Here is a 19,698-nt window from a genome sequence, read left to right on the forward strand (position 1 = left end):
GAAGCAGCACCTCTCTTATGATGCAGCTGTCTACTTAACTTCTATAATTTTTAATTACTGTCTGTTACTTAGACTGCTTAATTAAAGAAGTGGGTGGAAGTTATAATGGCTTAAAATAAACCAGGGAATCTCCACCATATTTTCCAAGCTGCTGACAACAACCCTTTCAGCATTCTTATTATTTGATCAACTGGAAAAGGCATTGGGAGCGGTATGAAAGAAAGAGTGATGACTCAAGTTTCCAAACCATGTGGATTAGTTTTGGAAGAGCTCAGCAGAGGTTAATTAATAGCTGAATAAAACCTAGGCCACAATGACTCTATTGGGCAAAGGTATTCAAATAAAGCAACAAAAATGCAGTTTAAATCACTTCACCTTTTACTTTGGTAAAAAGGTAAAACTTCATACTGCTAATTTTAATCTGGGGCAATTATTACTGCTTATGACATTCATGAAAAATCAAGGTTAATGAAGAAACATACATATTACAGCAGCAAATAGTATAAAATAAGAAAACAGGCAGAGCAGCGGGTAAGTGACAATAATGCAACTCAAGGAACTTATTTATTCAAACTCAGACTAGATCTGTTTTCTGAGAAGATAGTACAAATTAGGTCCACTTAGCAGAACTGTGAACAAAACAGAAGGTAGGTGTTTTTCAGTATGTGACAATGCAGGAACAAAACAGCATCAAGCTAAACAAGAGAAGAGACTAACGGCATCAAGCTAAACAAGAGAAGAGACTAACATTAAAGGCAGGCAGAATTTCTTTATTTTAAAAAATCATGCCAACACTAAACAGCAACTAACGCATTTAACGTGTAGCAAGAAAGAAGAATATACTTTTCAGTAAAGCTGCTAATTTAATTTTTTTTGTGCTACAAAAATAAATGATCACATCAGGTTAAACACAGCACCCTATTTCACAAGTCAGACTAAACTATAACTGAATGAGAGAAAGAAAAAAAGGAAAAAGTTTGCCAGCACAGGTGCAGTTTATACCAGCAAAAAACCTGGTTGGCATAGCTTATATCGGCTGTCCAGATGGAAGCAGTTATACCAGCCAAAGTACTTTTTTGCTAGTATAATTTATACATGTACACTAGGACATACCAGAATAAAAATGCTGCAAAAAAATCAATCACATCCCTCCCTAATAAACCTCATTATACTAGCAAAAGTTTCTGATGAAGACCAGCCCTTAATCATTCCCTCACACTGCAAGAACCTGCAAGATGCCTTAGTTTTTGTAAGGATTAAATACAGCAATCTCTGGCTAGCTCTATGTAAGGGTAATATCAATACAACAACGTGAAGGTATGACTAGCATGGGTAGGTATATGTATGCTAGCTTTAAGCTAGCTGGCCCTGATCATATTAGTAGTGCAGACATGACGGCACAAATATCAGTGGAGGCTACCAACCCAAATGCAACCCACCAGGCATCCTGCATACATATGTCAGTTGCTAGGTAGCTTAAAGCTAATATGAAGACGCCCAACTATGCTGCACTCACACACATATTTGACTGTGTAAACATACTCAGTGAGACCATGTTTACACAATGAGGTTTCTTTGCCATCCTCACCCCTTCACAAAGTACAAAAGTACAAATTCTTCCCACAGATTCTTAGTGTTTGCTGCTCCTGGGAGGCTCTCCTTCAAAGCCTTTTGTCCACCGCAGTTAATTTGAGTTGTATGACTTCTCCAGCACCCTTAACTCAGATGTAATTTCTAGGGATGCACCAACAAAGATTTTGGGGGCTGATACCCAATATTTAAGGAGGCATATCAGCCAATACCAATCTGATATTGGATATACAGCTGCCTCCAGCTAGTAAGTCCAGTGCGGTGGAAGAGAAGGGAAGGGATGTGGGGGGGCAGATCAATCCCCCTGTGGTGAGGGAGGGAGGGGGCAGGGCTTGCCCAGGCGGGGGGGGGGCGTGGGACGGAGGCACAGCTTGTGGCGGGGTAGCTCCCACCACTGCTGGCGCCCCGGGAGGGTGAGAAGGGAAGGGGGAGTATCTGACCCCCACATCTGCATGGGGCGGGCAGGCAGGCTGGAGCCGGCACTGCGCAGGGCTCTTCTTGGCAGGGGCTAGGCTTGGAGCGGGCACCAGCAGCACTGGGAGGGGCTGCAGACACCCCAAATTTCACCACCTCTCTGGTCCCAGCCCCACGCCACCAGGCACAGCCAGGCTCCATGGTCTGTCTCCACCCATGCGCTGGGAAGAGCCAAGGCTGTGCCGGGTGGCGGGCGGCCGCAGCAGGCATGGGAGCGGAGCCACCCCAAATTTCGCTGCAGCTCCGCTCCCAGCGCCACAGCTGCCATCAGCCCCCCAGAGCAGCCTTGGCTCTTCCCAGCGCGTGGGTGGAGGCGGGACATGGAGGGCTGTGCCTAGTGGTGTGGGGCTGGGAGCAGAGCAGTGGTGAAATCTGGGGTGGCTGCAGGCCCTCCCAGCGCCCAGCCCCTGAGGAGAAGAGCCCCATGCAGCACTGGCTCCAGCCCATCCCCCGTCCAGATCCAGGGGGCACACCCTTCCCCGCCCTCCAGGGGTGCAAGCAGCGGCGGGAACCACCTCTGTCCCACAAGCTGCGCCTCTGTCCCACACCCCCACCCGGGCAGCACCTGCCCCTGCCCCCTCCCTCACTGCAGGGGCACTGATCTGTCCCACCAAATCCCTTCCCTCCCCTCTCCCCTTCTGGCTTACCAGCTGGAGGCAGCTCTCCATGCTGCCAGCTGTGTTCCGTGCTGTGCTGTGGCTGTGTACAGCACGGGCATTTATTGGCCAAATTATCAGCCCCATTGGGTTAATAACCAATACAACAAATTTTCTTTATAATCGGCACCGATCCAAGATCAGACCGATGTATCGGTGCACCTCTAGTAATTTCATTTTTAACCTGATCTGGATGATCTATAGGCTACAGCTAGAATTAGTACAAACTGGTGATCACAGCTAACATGACTAAGAAAAAAAACAGGGGCAGGTGCAAATAACATACAACCTGCACATTGTACTTACACTGGATGAGCAACTATATAAAGGATTTATTAAGTTTTTCAGTAGGAGACACAAAAGAACCAAACTTTCTCAATAAGACAAAAGCTAATGCCTACTGGCTTATCTCATTTCTTTTCTACATACAGATACAATATCCTCTCACCCAGATATCCATAATGTTCTTATAAGTGTACAATTTAAGAACTCCCTCTGAGCTTTCAACACCCTCTCCCATCACCAGCAAAAATCCCACAGCAACTTGGTCCCAACTCATCCATGTGTACACGCTTCAAAGTCTGAGAGCAGCTGCAAATTGCTTAAGAGTACAAAATACACAGCAAAAAGCAGTCCAATTGCAAGAGCTATGACATATTCAAGGCCAGAATAAGAGTTGAGAACAGCCACTAATGCATCACATCTGACCTTCCGGAGGAGATTAACAGCTTCTTTTCTGGCCTGCAGGTTCATAGCTACCATTCCTCATTCTTAAATCAGTGACTAGTATATCTTGACAACTGTTGATCCTCTGGATCATGGTGTATGCACAAGAGATCTGTGCAACCATTACCCTAAGACCTTCAAGTGCATACACCTAGGCAAGAGTATGGAGGGATGAAGGCTGCTCTAGACCTACCATCCCCCTTTAGACCTCTGAGGCAGAGCCCAAAGACCAAACTGAGTCCAAATGTTCAGTGCCTTGATGGTTGTAGCTTCTGTCACAGAGCAACAGATTAGAACTGCTGCTACTTGCCTAATGCCTCAGAGAGGATGTGTTTCTGTCATGGTGATGTCTCTTAGTCTTTCTCCAACCTAGGAGTACCCACAAGGCAGTGGGGACTAGGGTTTTGAGGCGCCCTATACTCCCCTTACTCTGGAGCTTGCCACACCATAGTATTTCATAGGAGCTACCCCACCATGAGTAGCTCCACCATGTTGCCATCAAGCCCTCCAGTTGGATGCAGTTTATGGTCATCATGTATATTGAATTCATGAGTGTATCAAGAACTAAGTTACAGGCTGCATGATGTTCTGTATGAACAATTAAGGAGAACTATTTGAACTTACGCTTCACTGCGGAAGATTAATTCGATTTTTGATTTTTATAACCTTTTGTCATAATCATCATCATCCTCACTTTATGGTTCATGCATCATTGCCTGTTCCAACTTCAAAAACTTTCACACCATTGTTTGCATCTGCTTTCTTCTTGTAGACTGTAATGGTCTGGCCTCCGGAATAAGAAATTTAATTTACAAAGATACATCTAGCTCAGGAGGCCAAACTTTTCAGACAGGGCACAAGAGGTCATGCACTCTATTTTAAGATTTGACGCTGGATGCAAGAGTCTAGCGCTAAGTACAGACGGTCAAAAAGCCTGAGGCTGAATCGATTCAATCTTTGCAGGTTAGTTTGCAAATATTCATCATTTGAGAAGTGAGCAAGTTGGAGCTTAATCAGAGAAAGGTTGTAAGCTATGAGTCTGTGGATGACCCTCAGGAGGCACATGATATTTTCTGCAGTTGAGGGCTGTTTTCCAATGCCTGTGATAACTCCTAGGCTGTGGAAGGAAACTGCATGTAAACTGGTATAAGTGATTGGAAAACAGTTCAAATCTGTAACACAGCAGAAGCTCAGTGCACATAAACTGCTTTCAAAATAGCCAAAACTGGTTTAAGATAACCCTGGATGGATGTAGTATCAGACTTGACTAATTTAGGTTAAATTGGTTTATCAAACTTCTGTCCCAGATCCCTTCCAGATGCAAATTAACTCAGTACCCCAGCATCCCAGGATGCTTTGCACCTCTGCTGCAAACCCTGACCTTGCAGCATGGGTGGGCTAGTCTTGTTCTGAGATGTCTACTCCAGCTGAGCAGGGAGGCATGTTCTAGCACCCCGTCGCTTCTGGCTTGGACCACTGCAGGCTTGTGAGAAAGTATAGTCATTTGATTCAAGTCAATCCACCCAGCTTTTGATTATTCTGGGTGAGCATTCCCATGCACCATACCCATCCAGACAAAAAACAAGTCTGGGGATGAAGTGCAACTAGCTTTCAAGTGATGTCAAATAGTGATTTCAAGTCAGATAGTACAAAAATAAACCAACTAACTTCCATCCGATAGGAACTGAAAATCTAAGCATATCCACAAGTCTGCAGTCTTGACAGGTACAGCATGTACCACAGCACTAATGAGATGGCGCAAAGTTTCCAGGGTATGTGTTTAGGGTTTGGTTTTGTCATTTTTAATAAATTATTTCACATGTTAGAGTAGCAAGTTTTCAGTTATTGATTTTGAAAGATTTCGTGATGGCCACTTGGCTTCCAAGCAATTCTGAATGAGACCAACAGCTATGTGATATTTGCAGCGGGCAAACTTAGTTATGCTAAGGCTTTTAGCCATAGTCCAAGCCTTCCCAGAACCAAGCAACAAAATTGAACAGAGGGCCTTCTGTGGCACTGGGAGATGTGAGTGCTGTGATTGGGCATTAGTTGAGCAAGAAATAACAGTTTCCCTATAAGGAATGTGGCTGGCACAGTGCCAGGGGATTGATGCACCATATAAGGAATGCTTGGCACAGAGCTGAGGGATTGGACAATATGGGATGAGAGAAGTTACAGTAGTGATGGACAAACAAAGGAACACGTGAGTTTTGTGTTGCCATCCTGGGGAGCAACCTCGGAATTGTTGTTTGAACAACATGGGTTCCAGAAACTAGCATCCCACACACCCAGCAGAAGATCTGATGCCAGTACCACTGAAGGTCACTGTTTTAACGCCTAGGGAACCGCTTGCCAAGTAGTATTATAGGGAGGAAACCTGTAATAAAGCTTAGGGATTACTATTAAAGTTCACTTGATACCAAATTGGACAAGGGGCCATGTCAATCCTTCGGGGGGCTCTGGCAAAAAGAATCCTAGTAGCAACAGTATTGACTCCTCATGGCACACTGGATCCAGAGACAAGCTGTGACCACTAAGAAGTCACAAGACTCTCAGCAACCAGAACAAGCCCTGTCCCCGCAGCTTGTGAACACCTCCCTCAGCCTGCTCAACATGAGATTTGAAAAGCACAAATTATGCATGTTAGCAATGAAAATCTCAATAAGCAACACTGGCACAGGAGCAAAATTTAAACAGACTAGGAGACGGTCAAATTCATATTAAATAGGAGCATTCTGGTAATTTTTCTCTTGCACCTGACCAATTGCCTTTTTCAGAACACCCCTACGGAAACAAAAAAAATTCCTGAATGAAGATGTGGCAAGTTCATTTAAGCATTAAAGCCAGGATGTTATGCTTGAAGTTACTTGATTTAAGAGCTGGGATTTTAATTGGGCTTTAATTCCAACATGGGAAGAGTTGTTAAGGGGAAAAAAAGCAGTTAAGCAGGTAATCCTCAAATGGGAGGCAATTTTTGGATACAACAGTGAGAAGAGCAAGGGGACAAAACATGGGACACAGATAAAAGTTTGCTACTGAACCTTTGTAAGCAAAATTATGCATGTACACTCAGATAGAGAACACACCTATGAATACTGTTAGACTTTAAGCCTTCAGATAGTTTATACTAACACTATGTTATCTATATTTCTCAGAGCTTACATATTGTTCATATGACTTCCAAGCCTCTACCCATTTCAGGCTAAAATCTTTTTTCAGGTCATCAGCAAGTTTTTCTAATAATCCTAGAATCTACCGGAAAGAAAATAACTTAATAGTTTGAAGTAATCTCTGTATAATTGTTCTGATTTTTCAACCATTATTCCCACCTCTGACCCTATACAAAAATGAGTGACTGGCTAACAAATGTGTGCAGTTGCTAATTTCTGCAGATACAAAAGTATGTATTTCAGTGGAAAGAATAATGAGTTTGACTGACATAGGACTTAGGGGAAAAAGAACAATGAAAAGCAAGATGACTGCCTGAAGTGCAGAAACTAAAAGCTTTTTCCTTCACAACAAGCACACAATCAAGTAATTGCCGTTTCCACGGAGATACAGAACTAGAGGAATCAGGGAGCTCAATCTGCAGTTAAATGGGTTGGAAACGCTTTCTCAGCTTGAGAAAGAAACAGATAAAAATACACATGAAGCCCAGAGAGAGTTTTTTCTTAGTACTGTACATATTTTCCCACTTCACAAACGATAGGCCAACTCTGTTTAGTTTTCTCCAGCATAGTACCCCTGCAGTTCCAAGGGACCAGTATTTGTTATGAACTCCAGGAACTCAGCCCATTTCCTAGACGGAGTCAGTCAAAAAAAATCAGTCTCCATTCACAGCCAAAAATGTACAGGCAATTAGGAGTTTTGGATCTTTTTAAAAAGAAGGGCTCATTAAAAGGAGCTCTCACCTTAAAAATTCTCCATTGGCACTGTAAACCCCATTATAATCACATGAGTATGCCAGCAATTTGTAATGAAAACCTTGAAATAATTATCTCAGGCTGGCAGAGTGCAGTAAAAGGGTCTATTAAAAAATTGCATATGTGCTCCTCCTCCCCAAAATGCAGGTTTCATATTTATTTTAATAGAAAGCCAGAATTCTTAACTCCCACTTTGGGGAGAGGAAGGCAAATCCTACTGCCCCTCATTAGGTAATTTCTTTTATTAACATTTTATTAGAGGAAAACTAATAGAAAAAATGAGAGATGGCAGTTCCTCATGAACTGGATGCCTTTAAGTCGGCAGGCCCGGATGAGCTCCATCCGAGGGTGCTGAAGGCACTGGCTGACATCATTGCAGAGCCACTGGCGGGAATATTTGAAAGCTCGTGGCACACGGGCCAAGTCCTGGAGGACTGGAAAAGGGCCAACGTGGTCCCCATTTTCAAAAAGGGGAGGAAGGAGGACCCAGGCAACTATAGGCCAGTCAGTCTCATCTCCATCCTTGGCAAAGTCTTTGAAAAAATTATCAAGGCTCACATTTGTGAGAGCCCAGCAGGACAAATTATGCTGAGGGGAAACCAGCACGGGTTCGTGGCAGGCAGATCGTGCCTGACCAATCTAGTTTCTTTTTATGACCAGGTTACGAAACGCCTGGACACAGGAGGAGGGGTGGATGTCGTATACTTAGACTTCAGGAAGGCCTTCGATACGGTATCCCACCCCATACTGGTGAACAAGTTAAGAGGCTGTGACTTGGATGACTACACAGTCCGGTGGGTGGCGAATTGGCTGGAGGGCCGCACCCAGAGAGTCGTGGTGGATGGGTCAGTTTCGACCTGGAAGGGTGTGGGAAGTGGGGTCCCGCAGGGCTCGGTCCTTGGACCGATACTCTTTAATGTCTTCATCAGTGACTTGGACGAGGGAGTGAAATGTACTCTGTCCAAGTTTGCAGATGACACAAAGCTATGGGGAGATGTGGACACGCCGGAGGACAGGGAACAGCTGCAAGCAGATCTGGACAGGTTGGACAAGTGGGCAGAAAACAACAGAATGCAGTTCAACAAGGAGAAATGCAAAGTGCTGCACCTAGGGAGGAAAAATGTCCAGCACACCTACAGCCTAGGGAATGACCTGCTGGGTGGCACGGAAGCAGAAAGGGATCTTGGAGTCCTAGTGGACTCCAAGATGAACATGAGTCGGCAGTGTGACGAAGCCATCAAAAAAGCCAATGGCACTTTATCGTGCATCAGCAGATGCATGACAAATAGGTCCAAGGAGGTGATACTTCCCCTCTATCGGGCGCTGGTCAGACCGCAGTTGGAGTACTGCGTGCAATTCTGGGCGCCGCACTTCAAGAGGGATGCGGATAACCTGGAGAGGGTCCAGAGAAGGGCCACTCGTATGGTTAAGGGCCTACAGACCAAGCCTTACGAGGAGAGACTAGAGAAACTGGATCTATTCAGCCTCCGCAAGAGAAGGTTGAGAGGCGACCTTGTGGCTGCCTATAAGTTCATCACGGGGGCACAGAAGGGAATTGGTGAGTATTTATTCACCAAGGCGCCCCCGGGGGTTACAAGAAATAATGGCCACAAGCTAGCAGAGAGCAGATTTAGATTGGACATTAGGAAGAACTTCTTCACAGTTAGAGTGGCCAGGGTCTGGAACGGGCTCCCAAGGGAGGTGGTGCTCTCCCCTACCCTGGGGGTCTTCAAGAGGAGGTTAGATATGCATCTAGCTGGGGTCATCTAGACCCAGCACCCTTTCCTGCTTATGCAGGGGGTCGGACTCGATGATCTATTGAGGTCCCTTCCGACCCTAACATCTATGAATCTATGAACAAATGCTAAAGGAGTCCCATTTCACTGAGTTTCCAAAGCCAGCGCAAGACTAAATTAATGCCAGAATTGAAATTTAAAGTTAAATGATTTTAATAATGACTTACAGTAGCTCGACCCACACTAGTCAGTTCTACTGCATTGTTATATCTTTTATATCTATCTGTCACACCTCATCCTCATGTGAGGAAGTGATTTGTACCAGCCATAGTTATGTCTCCCTCAAAAGTCAGAACCTAAAAAATCCCAAAAGGGAGAAACAAGACTGAGGAACACAGGCAGACAAGGCAATATGGATGTTCCACAGCTTTGAGAAATAACCAAATCCAGTACCTTTGTGAGTGCTGTAGAGGGCTGCAAACGTCACCATGAAGAACGTGGTAGAATATTTGCCAGCATTAACCAGATGAGGAAAGGCCCGTTTGGTGTCACGATAACGGCGCAGGCACTGGATGAATCGCAACCAAGCAGGGATACACTGGACAACTGCTCGCACTCCGTAGGAGTAGCTGTTACAAATCTTGCGCTCTGCAAGAGGAAAGAGATTTCAATTCATGTGGAAAAAAAAAATTAAAATATCCTCTTTGCCTCATTAAGTAGCCTTAGGTGCTGAAATGCAATTTTATTTCACCTTGCTTGAGCCCCCAAAATACTGTTAACAGGTCTATTTTTTGTAATATGCCATAGTCTTAGCCTTAATGCTAGGTCTCAGAAAACAGCAAGGAAGAGGATGAGGACTCATCCACCTTTTGCATTAATATATATTTGAGCACTTAAGTGGGGTGGACCATGATCACATTTAGGTGCCTAAGACTATGGAGGTAGTATAGGATCTGGCCCCAAATGTTCCACCCTCTAATGACATGACAGCTTTCCTCTAATGACTTGACAGCTCAATGCAAGATTTTAAGGAGATAAGCATCACCCTTCAGTCAGAAAAAAAATTTCCAATCTTTCTTTTTTTTTTTTTTAACAAACTTCTAAAATTAGCATAAGCAGGAGATAAAAATGTAAGTATTTGTTCTCTAACGTTGTATATTGCCAGCACGCAATCACCCATGTTACCAATTCTCCTGTTTGCGTGGTTATTTCCATATAGAAACAAGGGGAAAGGAAGGAATGACAAGAGAGCCTCGTCTACACTGAATTCCATGAACATATAGGAGACTGCCCTGAAACTTAGCAGGTGTACTCAAGGGAAGGTACAGAGTATATGAAACATCCTTTTGATCACTTAAAAAAGGCTGGTTTTAAGTTCAGTGTATCCCTTTAAATATAGCCAAAGAATCTGAGTTTGTGCCTCCAAAAGAAAACGTACCATCATTTAGCAGAAAATTCAGGAGCAACATATACATTTCTAGGTATATTACATTCTTGAACCTGTTTTTAACTAGCCATTAAGGACCTGCTTTTCAATAAACACACTTGAAAAAAAATCAGGTCATCAATATGCAAAAACTATTTATTTTCTCAACCCAGTGGAAACAGATCTGTTAGTCAATATTTCTCCTACAGGCACTGCACCCTTATTCTAGTTTTCACTTTGATGGAATATATAATCTACACATTTGCTTGTTTTATTAATAGATTTTATTTATTTAAAGTCCAGCCTATAGGCAAGAGTTTTAGACTGGGACCCCAACATGGCTGAATGAAAAGTTTTGAAATACGCCAGAATGAAGAAATTAAGCTAATGCCAATGCAGACCGAAATCATGTTGCAAATTTTCTCAATAAATGTTAAAGAACTCACTGATAAAACTGTGCGTCAGTAGTTGCTGGTTAAAAATAAAATAGTGCACACTGTCTCCAGGCACAAAGTTAGCATTTTGCCACCAGGAGTACCAGTTAGAATTCAGACAATACTTCTTGTACCCCAGCTGGAAATAATATGGATGCAGGCTGTGTACTGCCCTTCGCCCTTCTCCCTCTCTCCCACCTCAACTCTTCTAGCTGAAAAAGGAGCCCTAACTCAGCTTCAGGAAGTATGACAAACCCTCGAAAAATACTGATAAGCCAAGAGGGAACTCACAGGGGTATATAAGGAATAAAGAAGACCCTCAGGGTAACTGCCAGGGAAAAAAATTCCTTATCAGAACATTCTCCCTCTTCATTCTGCAGTCCTGGTGGACCACTTTATAGGACTCAGTTTAGCACTAAGCAACAGCTACAGGCTAAGTATAATTGAACAGTTGGGAGCCTGTGTGGAAAAAAAACAAAACGAAACAAAACAAAAACTTACTAGTGCCTTGAAAATTGCTTCTTCTTTCCATTTGAGAAAACAAACTTCAAAATCTTTTGGTAAATACACAAAGGTCACACCTGTCTTAGCGTCAGGCTGTAACTGTCAGATTGGTAAACTGGGGTATTTCTAGAAGGTTTTAAGGGATAGAAAAATTACATTTCTAGGACTGTGTTTAGAAGAAACACCAATTACACTGAAATAATTTATGTTATTGGTAATTTTTTTCTGAAAGAGATCAAGACCTGTGAGAGTTCTCGGTTTGCATCCTCAAGATTTTCCAAGCTATTTATACAGTGAGATCATACATACAACCATCTCATCTTCTCCCTGATCACTACTATACCTGTGACAGCCACAAGTCCAGCATTGTTATTCCACTGCAGTTCAAAGCTGTAGAAACAGATCATGTATTCGAGGTCCATAAGTATCACAGCTAGGCTGTTGAGCTGATCGGCCAGCCAGAAATCTGCAAAGCCTACCTTATGGAAGGGAGCTGTGAATACCCGGAACTGAAAAGAAAGAAAGGGGAAAAAAAGAACAGCATTTACATGAAAAATACCAGGAAAACAAATCAACAAGGTACTGCAAGGGATGAGACCAGGCTGAATAAACGTGAAATACTGCTCTATCTCCCAGAACAATCGTTGTTCCATTACTTCTTATGTCAGTGGAGAAAAAAGTCTCATCCCTTACAAGAGCCAAATGTCCTTTTTCAGCCATCCATCTCTTCTCTTGAGTTCAGTTATCCACCCTTTCCTCCCTGGCTGAGGACTTCTGAATTGCTTAAGACTAAGCCAAGATGACTAATGTTTGCAGATGACACAAAGCTATGGGAAGAAGTGGACATGCCGGAGGGCAGGGAACAGCTACAAGCAGACCTGGACAGGTTGGACAAGTGGGCACAAAACAACAGAATGCAGTTCAACAAGGAGAAATGCAAAGTGCTGCACCCAGGGAGGAAAAATGTCCAGCACACCTACTGCCTAGGAAATGACCTGCTGGGTGGCACGGAAGTGGAAAGGGATCTTGGAGTCCTAGTGGACTCCAAGATGAACATAAGTCGGCAGTGTGACGAAGCCATCAGAAAAGCCAATGGCACTTTATCGTGCATCAGCAGATGCATGATGAATAGGTTCAAGGAGGTGATACTTCCCCTCTATCGGGCACTGGTCAGACCGCAGTTGGAGAACTGCGTGCAATTCTGGGCGCCGCACTTCAAGAGGGATGCGGATAACCTGGAGAGAGTCCAGAGAAGGGCCACTCGTGTGGTTAAGGGCTTGCAGACCAAGCCCTATGAGGAGAGACTAGAGAACCTGGACCTTTTCAGCCTCCGCAAGATAAGGTTGAGAGGCGACCTTGTGGCTGCCTATAAGTTCATCACAGGGACACAGAAGGGAATTGGTGAGGATTTATTCACCAAGGCGCCCCCAGGGGTTACAAGAAATAATGGCCACAAGCTAGCAGAGAGCATAGCTGGAGTCATCTAGACCCAGAACTCTTTCCTGCCTATGCAGGGGGTCGGACTCGATGGTCTATTAAGGTCCCTTCCGACCCTAACATCTATGAATCTATGAAAGATCTTCCAAGTAAATGCTCAAATCCTACTGCAAATTTAGAGTGTTTTACATAACCAGTCTTTCCCACTCCTTTTGCTTCTTCTCAGGAAGTTGCCTGAACTTCCTCCCATGCTTTTCTTCCATCCCTTCCCTACCTGCTATCTAAAATTCTGAACCAACACCTTGTTCACTAATTTGATCTTTATCCAATTTAACACACCATATAACACCTCAGAGCAGATGTCTCTTCAACTGTGGGCCAACAATGGTAAGGGTTAAGGAGCAGGGGAAACACTATAACTCAGACTCCCTTCTGAATGCCAGCCCATTTTTCCTCCCAGCCACAACAGCACTTAGACTCCTTTTAAGCCAGGCAGTTTTCATGCTTCATTACTTTTGATTACAATTTGTCCTGTATGGTTAGTTATAGTAACCAACATCCAATATCTCAAAATGATAGCACCAGCACTGTCCTGTAGTTCAGAAATTTATGAAGCTCTGCATTAATGAAAATATTGAAGAAAGCCAATCTTAATAGTATACTCCTCTAAAGATGAATGCTGAAGGGGTAGAAGTCTGAAGAGAAAATAGTTACAGGCATCAGGCATGTACATAAGTTCCTCTGTTAACTCAAGGCACCTCTCATTAGACTCAAGGCAAACTTCAGAGAATGCCAGCTCTGTTTTCGCTTATTTTTTGATTATGGAAAAAATAAAAGAGTATTTTTTTCTGTTGAAACAGAATGCAGAGGGCATTTAGATACATACCTTTTTGTGCTGCAATGCCGGAGATCCAGCATGTCGCAGCAGACTCAAATGATCAAGTCTGTTCTGCATGCAAGCTGATGCGTGCCTGGCGCTGCCTCACATGCATTTGTATAAACGGCAAAATGCGGTAGCCACCACCATTTTCTCAGTGCTGACACGCATTTTGCCATTTATACAAATGCACGTGATGCAGTGCTGGTTGCTGCATCACATGCACGTCTAAAAATGCCCCAAAAGACCCCAGTAGGTCAGAATATTTTTAACACAATTGATTCCTATTTGAAATCTCTGGGTTTACCTTGTGAAGAAGCATGTTTGGCACACCGAACACTGCTACCATTGTGTAGACCCTGTAGATCCTTGAAAGGATCTCAAAGCACCCCAGGGTACTATGGCATCCTAGTTGAGAATTGGTTTGTTTACCTGAAGTGGGCCTGAGCAGTTCTACTTAATAGGTGACTACAGGACAGCTCTACGAAAACTGGAATTCATTATGAAGGCCTACACTGAGGAAATGGTGAGTAGTGAATGTGGGCTGAGCTTCATATTGCTGCTGTACACCTCTTAAATATGGCACTATTACACAGAAGCAGCAGAATCTATTGAACCCAAAACAGGCTACAGACAGAAGTTACACAAACTGGTTTAAGTGATCAGAAACCAGCTTAATCCTGTAACAGAACAGAAATTCAGTGCACTTAAACTGCTTTTAAAATGGCTGAAACTGGTTTAAGATAAACCTGGTTGGATGTAGTAGCAGACTTAACTAATTCAGGTCAAACTGGTTTATGCAATTTCTGTCCTGGACCTCCTCCTGGTTCAAGTTAACTCACAGTCCCCCAGCATCCCAGGATGCTTTGCAGCCTTGAGTTGTGCTGTCTGTTCTACTCCTCTGCTCCCTAGCTGGAGCACTATCAATGCTCAGGCTGGCTGAGAAGAGGGTGGTGGGGGAGGAACCTGGCACCGGAAACCAGCCAGGGTCTGCCTGACAAAGGGACGCAACCCCTCCCAGGCTTTTCCTCTGCCAAGCGGAGAGTATGTGTGTGGTCAGGCCCCAGCCCGGCACCAACCCCAGCTGGGATCTGGGGGGTGGGAGGAAAGCCCTCAGGCTGCTGGGCTGGGTTGGGCTGAGGCCTGGCTACGCCCCCTGCTCTTCACTTGGGCAGGAAGCGCAGGGGGGAAAAATGTCTAAGGGTTTTCCTTCCACCCTCCGCCCCCACCAGGCAGACCCTAACTGGGGCCTGGTGCAGGCAAGGGAGGGGGTTTAAACCCCCATCCTCCCCTCTGCCTCATTGTGCCAGGCTGGACTGGGGCCTGGCCAAGCCCCCTGCTCTATGCTTGGGCGGGAAGCAGGGAGGAAAGCCTCTGAGGGCTTCCCCTCCACCCCATGCCACAGCCAGGCAGACCACGGTTAGGGTTGCTGCAGGCCAGGGAGGGCTTCCCTTCCAGCTTCCCTTCCTTCCCTTCGGCAGTGACCAGCAAGCTGGGAGGTGTGCTCTTACACCTGCCAGCTTTTGGTTTCAGGCATGTGGCTGCATTTCCAGAACCAAAAGTAAATGTCTGTTCACTTGCTTATAGGTTTAATCTATGCACCTTAGACTAACCTGCAAATATTGAATCAATTCAGCCTCGGCCTTTTGACTGGCTGTACTTAAGTCAAAAGGACTGGCCAAGGAAATTTTTCCCGACTAACTCTTAAGGCCAGGGACAGAAATTACACATAAACCGGTATAAGTGATCAGAAACCAGTTCAAATCTGTAACAAAACAGAAGTTCACAGCAGATGAATGGCTTTCAAAATGGCTGAAACTGGTTTAAAATAAGCCAGGATAGATGTAGTATCAGACTAAACTGGTCTGGGTTTAATCGGTTTATTGAACTTCTGTCCCAGATCCCCTCCAATTCAAGTCAACTCACGGGATGCTTTTCACCTCCCCCATAAACCTCTCACTCACAGGGTGGGTAGGTTAGCCTTGGCTCAAGCTGTCTGCTCCGGCCAAGCAAGGAGGCATGCTCTAGCGCCCCTTGGCTTTTGGCCTGCATTTGGCAGGCATGTGGCTGCATTTCTGGAATCAAAAGCAAATGTCTGTCCACTTGCTTATTGGTTCAACCTACTCAGTTTACTAATCTGTGAAGACTGAATCACAGTGCCTTTCTGACTATCTGTACTTAACCTAAATTCTTATGCAGCCACATACACTTGATAATCTCTAGATGGATGCAGATTGCCTCTTCACTTTGTCAGCAAATGCCACCAGTAGAAAAGAATCTTTCAGAAATACGTCAGAACCCATTAATTAGATGCCTATAGCACAGAGGAGAATTGGTATAGCCCAGAGGAGAAATGACATAGCACAGAGGAAAATTCCATGGGTTCGATACATATGGCATAGTTTTGCTGTCAATCATTCTGGTGGCAGTAACTAAGTCATGGAGGAAAATTCCCTTATGCCTGAACCCAGTAACCAAATGCTACAATAGTGGAAAATTACAGTTTAGAAAAAAGTTCCCGCCACTCATATGCAAATTCACATTATTATTGGCCAGTTTTAAATTATTCCTACGTGGTGACCAGCAATTGGCTTGCTAGCCATATAAGAGGTTGAAGCAGTTTCTGCCCAAGTTGGAGAACTCCACACACACCTCGTGGAGAACTCTGAGTACACTGTGGAGCCTAGCAAACTCCACGTGTGTCTTAGAGCGAACTTAGCGGCCTGATCAACCACTAAGGACTCCCCGTCACCGACCCAAGGGGGCCTAGCACACCCCCACCCAAGACGTAAGACGACTGCCGGCCTGAACACCCCGAACACATTTGCAGACTGACCAACATCTTTGTAATTTCTGCCCGACCCAAGTTTGTAACCGTAACCGAAGCAAGCATCTGACCTGCGCTGTACGAGCAGTGCAAGTAAACAACCTTTTGTTTAACCAAAACGCTTGAGTACCTGATTCCACCCCAAGCGTCACAAGTACCCGCCCACCGATTAGGGCTCCTAAAGCCCCGAACCCCGCGCCGCGGCTCTCGGCGGCGACAAAATATACCTCCACTATCCAAATAAAATGCCATTCGTGCACTATATCAAGAATGCAGAACTTCACTTCATCTCCAGCAGAGTGAAGCTTGGTAATGTAAACCTATTTACTGTATGAGGCATATGCACACTAAGAACAGAATCTGCAAGGACACCACTCCAGAAACCACAGCATTCACAGCCTCTTCATATCCCACATAACTTTTGGTGATTGTGGTATGCATTAGAGTACACCCAGTCAGCAAATTACATATAATAAAAATTAGAAAAACTTAACAGCTACTGTTTATGTGGTTTGTCTGCTTTTTGCATGAGACACATTTAAAAGTACTGTGTCATTTTCCACCATTAAAATGCCCTTGCATTTTGTTGAGGCATTCCGTCCTACAACTCAGTTCCACAGGGGCCAGCTCACTTGAGGGTATGTCTAGACTGAAATATAATGTAGAGATACACGAGCTAGCTTTAACAAGCTGGTTTGGGTACTGGAAGCAGGCTAGCCACAGTAGCGCACAACTCTGCACAAGCTAATTTAGTGCTGAGAGAAATACCCTAGGTCACTTAACTCTGTATGCAGACAAAACCCTTAGCAAACCAAATTGCTGTCCTACACAATTTTTGCACCATTTTTACTAAGTAAATTAGTTAGATACTTATATTAAGTTGGTACAATTATGTATTGAGACAATTATGCTGACAAAGCTATATCACAAAATATTTCTGTTCTGTATCTTGGGGAAAAAACTAGACAATGTTGTTTTATCTAGAGGTGCACTGATAAAGATTTTCTTGGACAATACCAATAGCTGATTGTTAACCAGCCATATTGACCGATACTGATCCGATAGCTGATTTACAGAAATGCAGCCTGGCAGCTTGGAGAGCAGCTTCCTGCATGTAAGTCTGTGGAAAGGAAGGGGTGTGGGGGAGGGAAGGGGTATGGTGGGGAAACATGAGTCCCCCTGGATTTGTGTGGAGCAGAGGCAGGCTGCCTACTGTGGACTCAGGGCCAGGGGCTGTGCCAGCCGCTTCCCTACAGGGGGCTGGGCTGGGCTCAGAGCAGGAGGGCACGGGTTGGGCACAGCTGTGTGCAGTGGCGGTGGTGCTGGGAGGGGTGGCTATGGGGAATTCTGCCCCCCCCCCCCCCCAACACTGCCCCTGCTCAGGGCACTTCACTCTGCTGCCTTTCCCTTGGGAGCCCCACCGCTGTGGGGCAGGCAGGGAGTGCATGGCCAGTCCAGGGCTCCCAAGGGAAAGGCAGCAGAGAGCCCTGAGCAGGGCCAGCACTAGGGGGAGCTTGGGGGACTATTAGCCACCCCTCCCAGTGCCACCGCCTGCCTGCCCCAACACAGCTGAGCCTGTCCCGTTCCTGTCCATTCTGAGCCCAGGCCCCACACTGAAAAAAGGCTGGGGCAGCCCCTGGCCCCAAGCCTACAGTGGGCAGCCTACCTCCACCCCATGCACAAATCTGGGGGCTCACATGCTCCCCATGTCTCCCCCAGGGGTGTATGCAGTTTGTCCCCACCCCCTGCTCCCCCTAGACAAACTATCCACAGCTCTGTCCCACTCCTGGCCCCAGGGTCCCATTCACCACCTTGGCTGGGCAGCTCCTGCCCTTGCCCCTGCCCTACTTATCCTTTGCCATGGGGGCCTTGATCTGCCCTCCAGGCCCTCTCCCCTCCCCGCCCCCCGATTTACCTGAAGGGCGCTGCTCTTCAAGCTGCTGGACTGCATTCTTGGCCACATGCATGGTAGCTGCACACATGCACACGGCATTTATCAGTAACATTATTGGCTACGCTGGCCAAAAAAAGCTGATAGCCAATAATGTTATTTTTCCTTTTATCAATGCCAATCTGATATGAGACCAATATATTGGTGCACCTCTAGTTTTATCATATGATGACTTATGAGATGCTTTCCATTCCAGCGGTAATTAAAAAAGCTTTTAAATATTGAATATAAGAATGCTTTGCATTTGAAAGCTTATCTGATTTTATCCTAACAGATATTATCCAAAAAAATTCCTTGCTTCAAACATAAAAGCATTAAGTAAACATGTCCAAATAATCTACTAGAGATTAAGAAGAAACAGCCAAAAGGCTCTTTGAGCAGTTAATGTTGATTTTTAATAAATCTGGAAATACTGTAAAATGTCCAGGGGACAGAAAGGAAGTGACTGTTATGCCAATATTTTTTTTAAAGGGTAAATGGAACAACCTAGGTAATTACAGACCTGTCAGCCAGACATTGATCCTGGGCACAATAATGAATTTGCTGATATGAAAGTTGATTGGCATAAGTTATCTTGCCCATTTTTAACGTTTTTTTCTTTTAACTTTTTCTTCTTTTTAAAAAAAAAAACAGTCAGGATATCTTTCTAAAAGCTAGATCCTATCTTGGGATATATGGCATTAAAAGTTCATTGATTAAGGTGTTAGTACTGATCCTAAGACTCATATGGCTTTTGACTTTGTGCCATGATATTTTCCACAAGAAACTAGCATATTATAAAACACAATTAAAAAAAAAAAAATCAACATGGCACACATTAAGCAGATTAAAAACTAACCAAGAGACTTCAAAGCGTAATTACAAATGGATAATCATTTTGAATGGGCATATTTCTAGTGGTGTCCCAAAGGAATTGTGTTTTGATGCCATGCTATGTAACATTTATTGATAACCTGGAAGATGACATATAATCATGACGGATAAAGTTTACAGATAACACAAGGGCTTGGGGAAGTGGTAAATAAAGAAGGGCAAAGATTACTGATACCAAATGACTGACATAATTTTATAAATGGGGTAGTTTCATAGTAGCTAGGGTCAGGAGGGACCTGAACAGATCATCTAGCCTGACCCCCT

The 19,698-nt window shown here is 44.6% G+C and overlaps 1 protein-coding gene across 1 annotated transcript in view; it reads right to left on the minus strand.

Moving 5' to 3' along the window:
• The window catches only part of XPR1 (xenotropic and polytropic retrovirus receptor 1), a 199,453-nt gene that overhangs the window by 22,357 nt on the left and 157,398 nt on the right, over positions 1-19,698 (minus strand). Inside the window, exons 9-10 of the mRNA XM_014520716.2 lie at positions 11,813-11,978; positions 9,559-9,753 (exon numbers count right to left, since the gene is read on the minus strand). Of these exons, the coding sequence (XP_014376202.1) occupies positions 9,559-9,753; positions 11,813-11,978 (361 nt within the window). The remainder of the gene's footprint in view (positions 1-9,558; positions 9,754-11,812; positions 11,979-19,698) is intronic.

The sequence above is a fragment of the Alligator sinensis genome, unplaced genomic scaffold (genome assembly GCF_000455745.1).
Source record: "Alligator sinensis unplaced genomic scaffold, ASM45574v1 scaffold471_2, whole genome shotgun sequence".
Classification (NCBI taxonomy): Eukaryota; Metazoa; Chordata; order Crocodylia; family Alligatoridae; genus Alligator; species Alligator sinensis.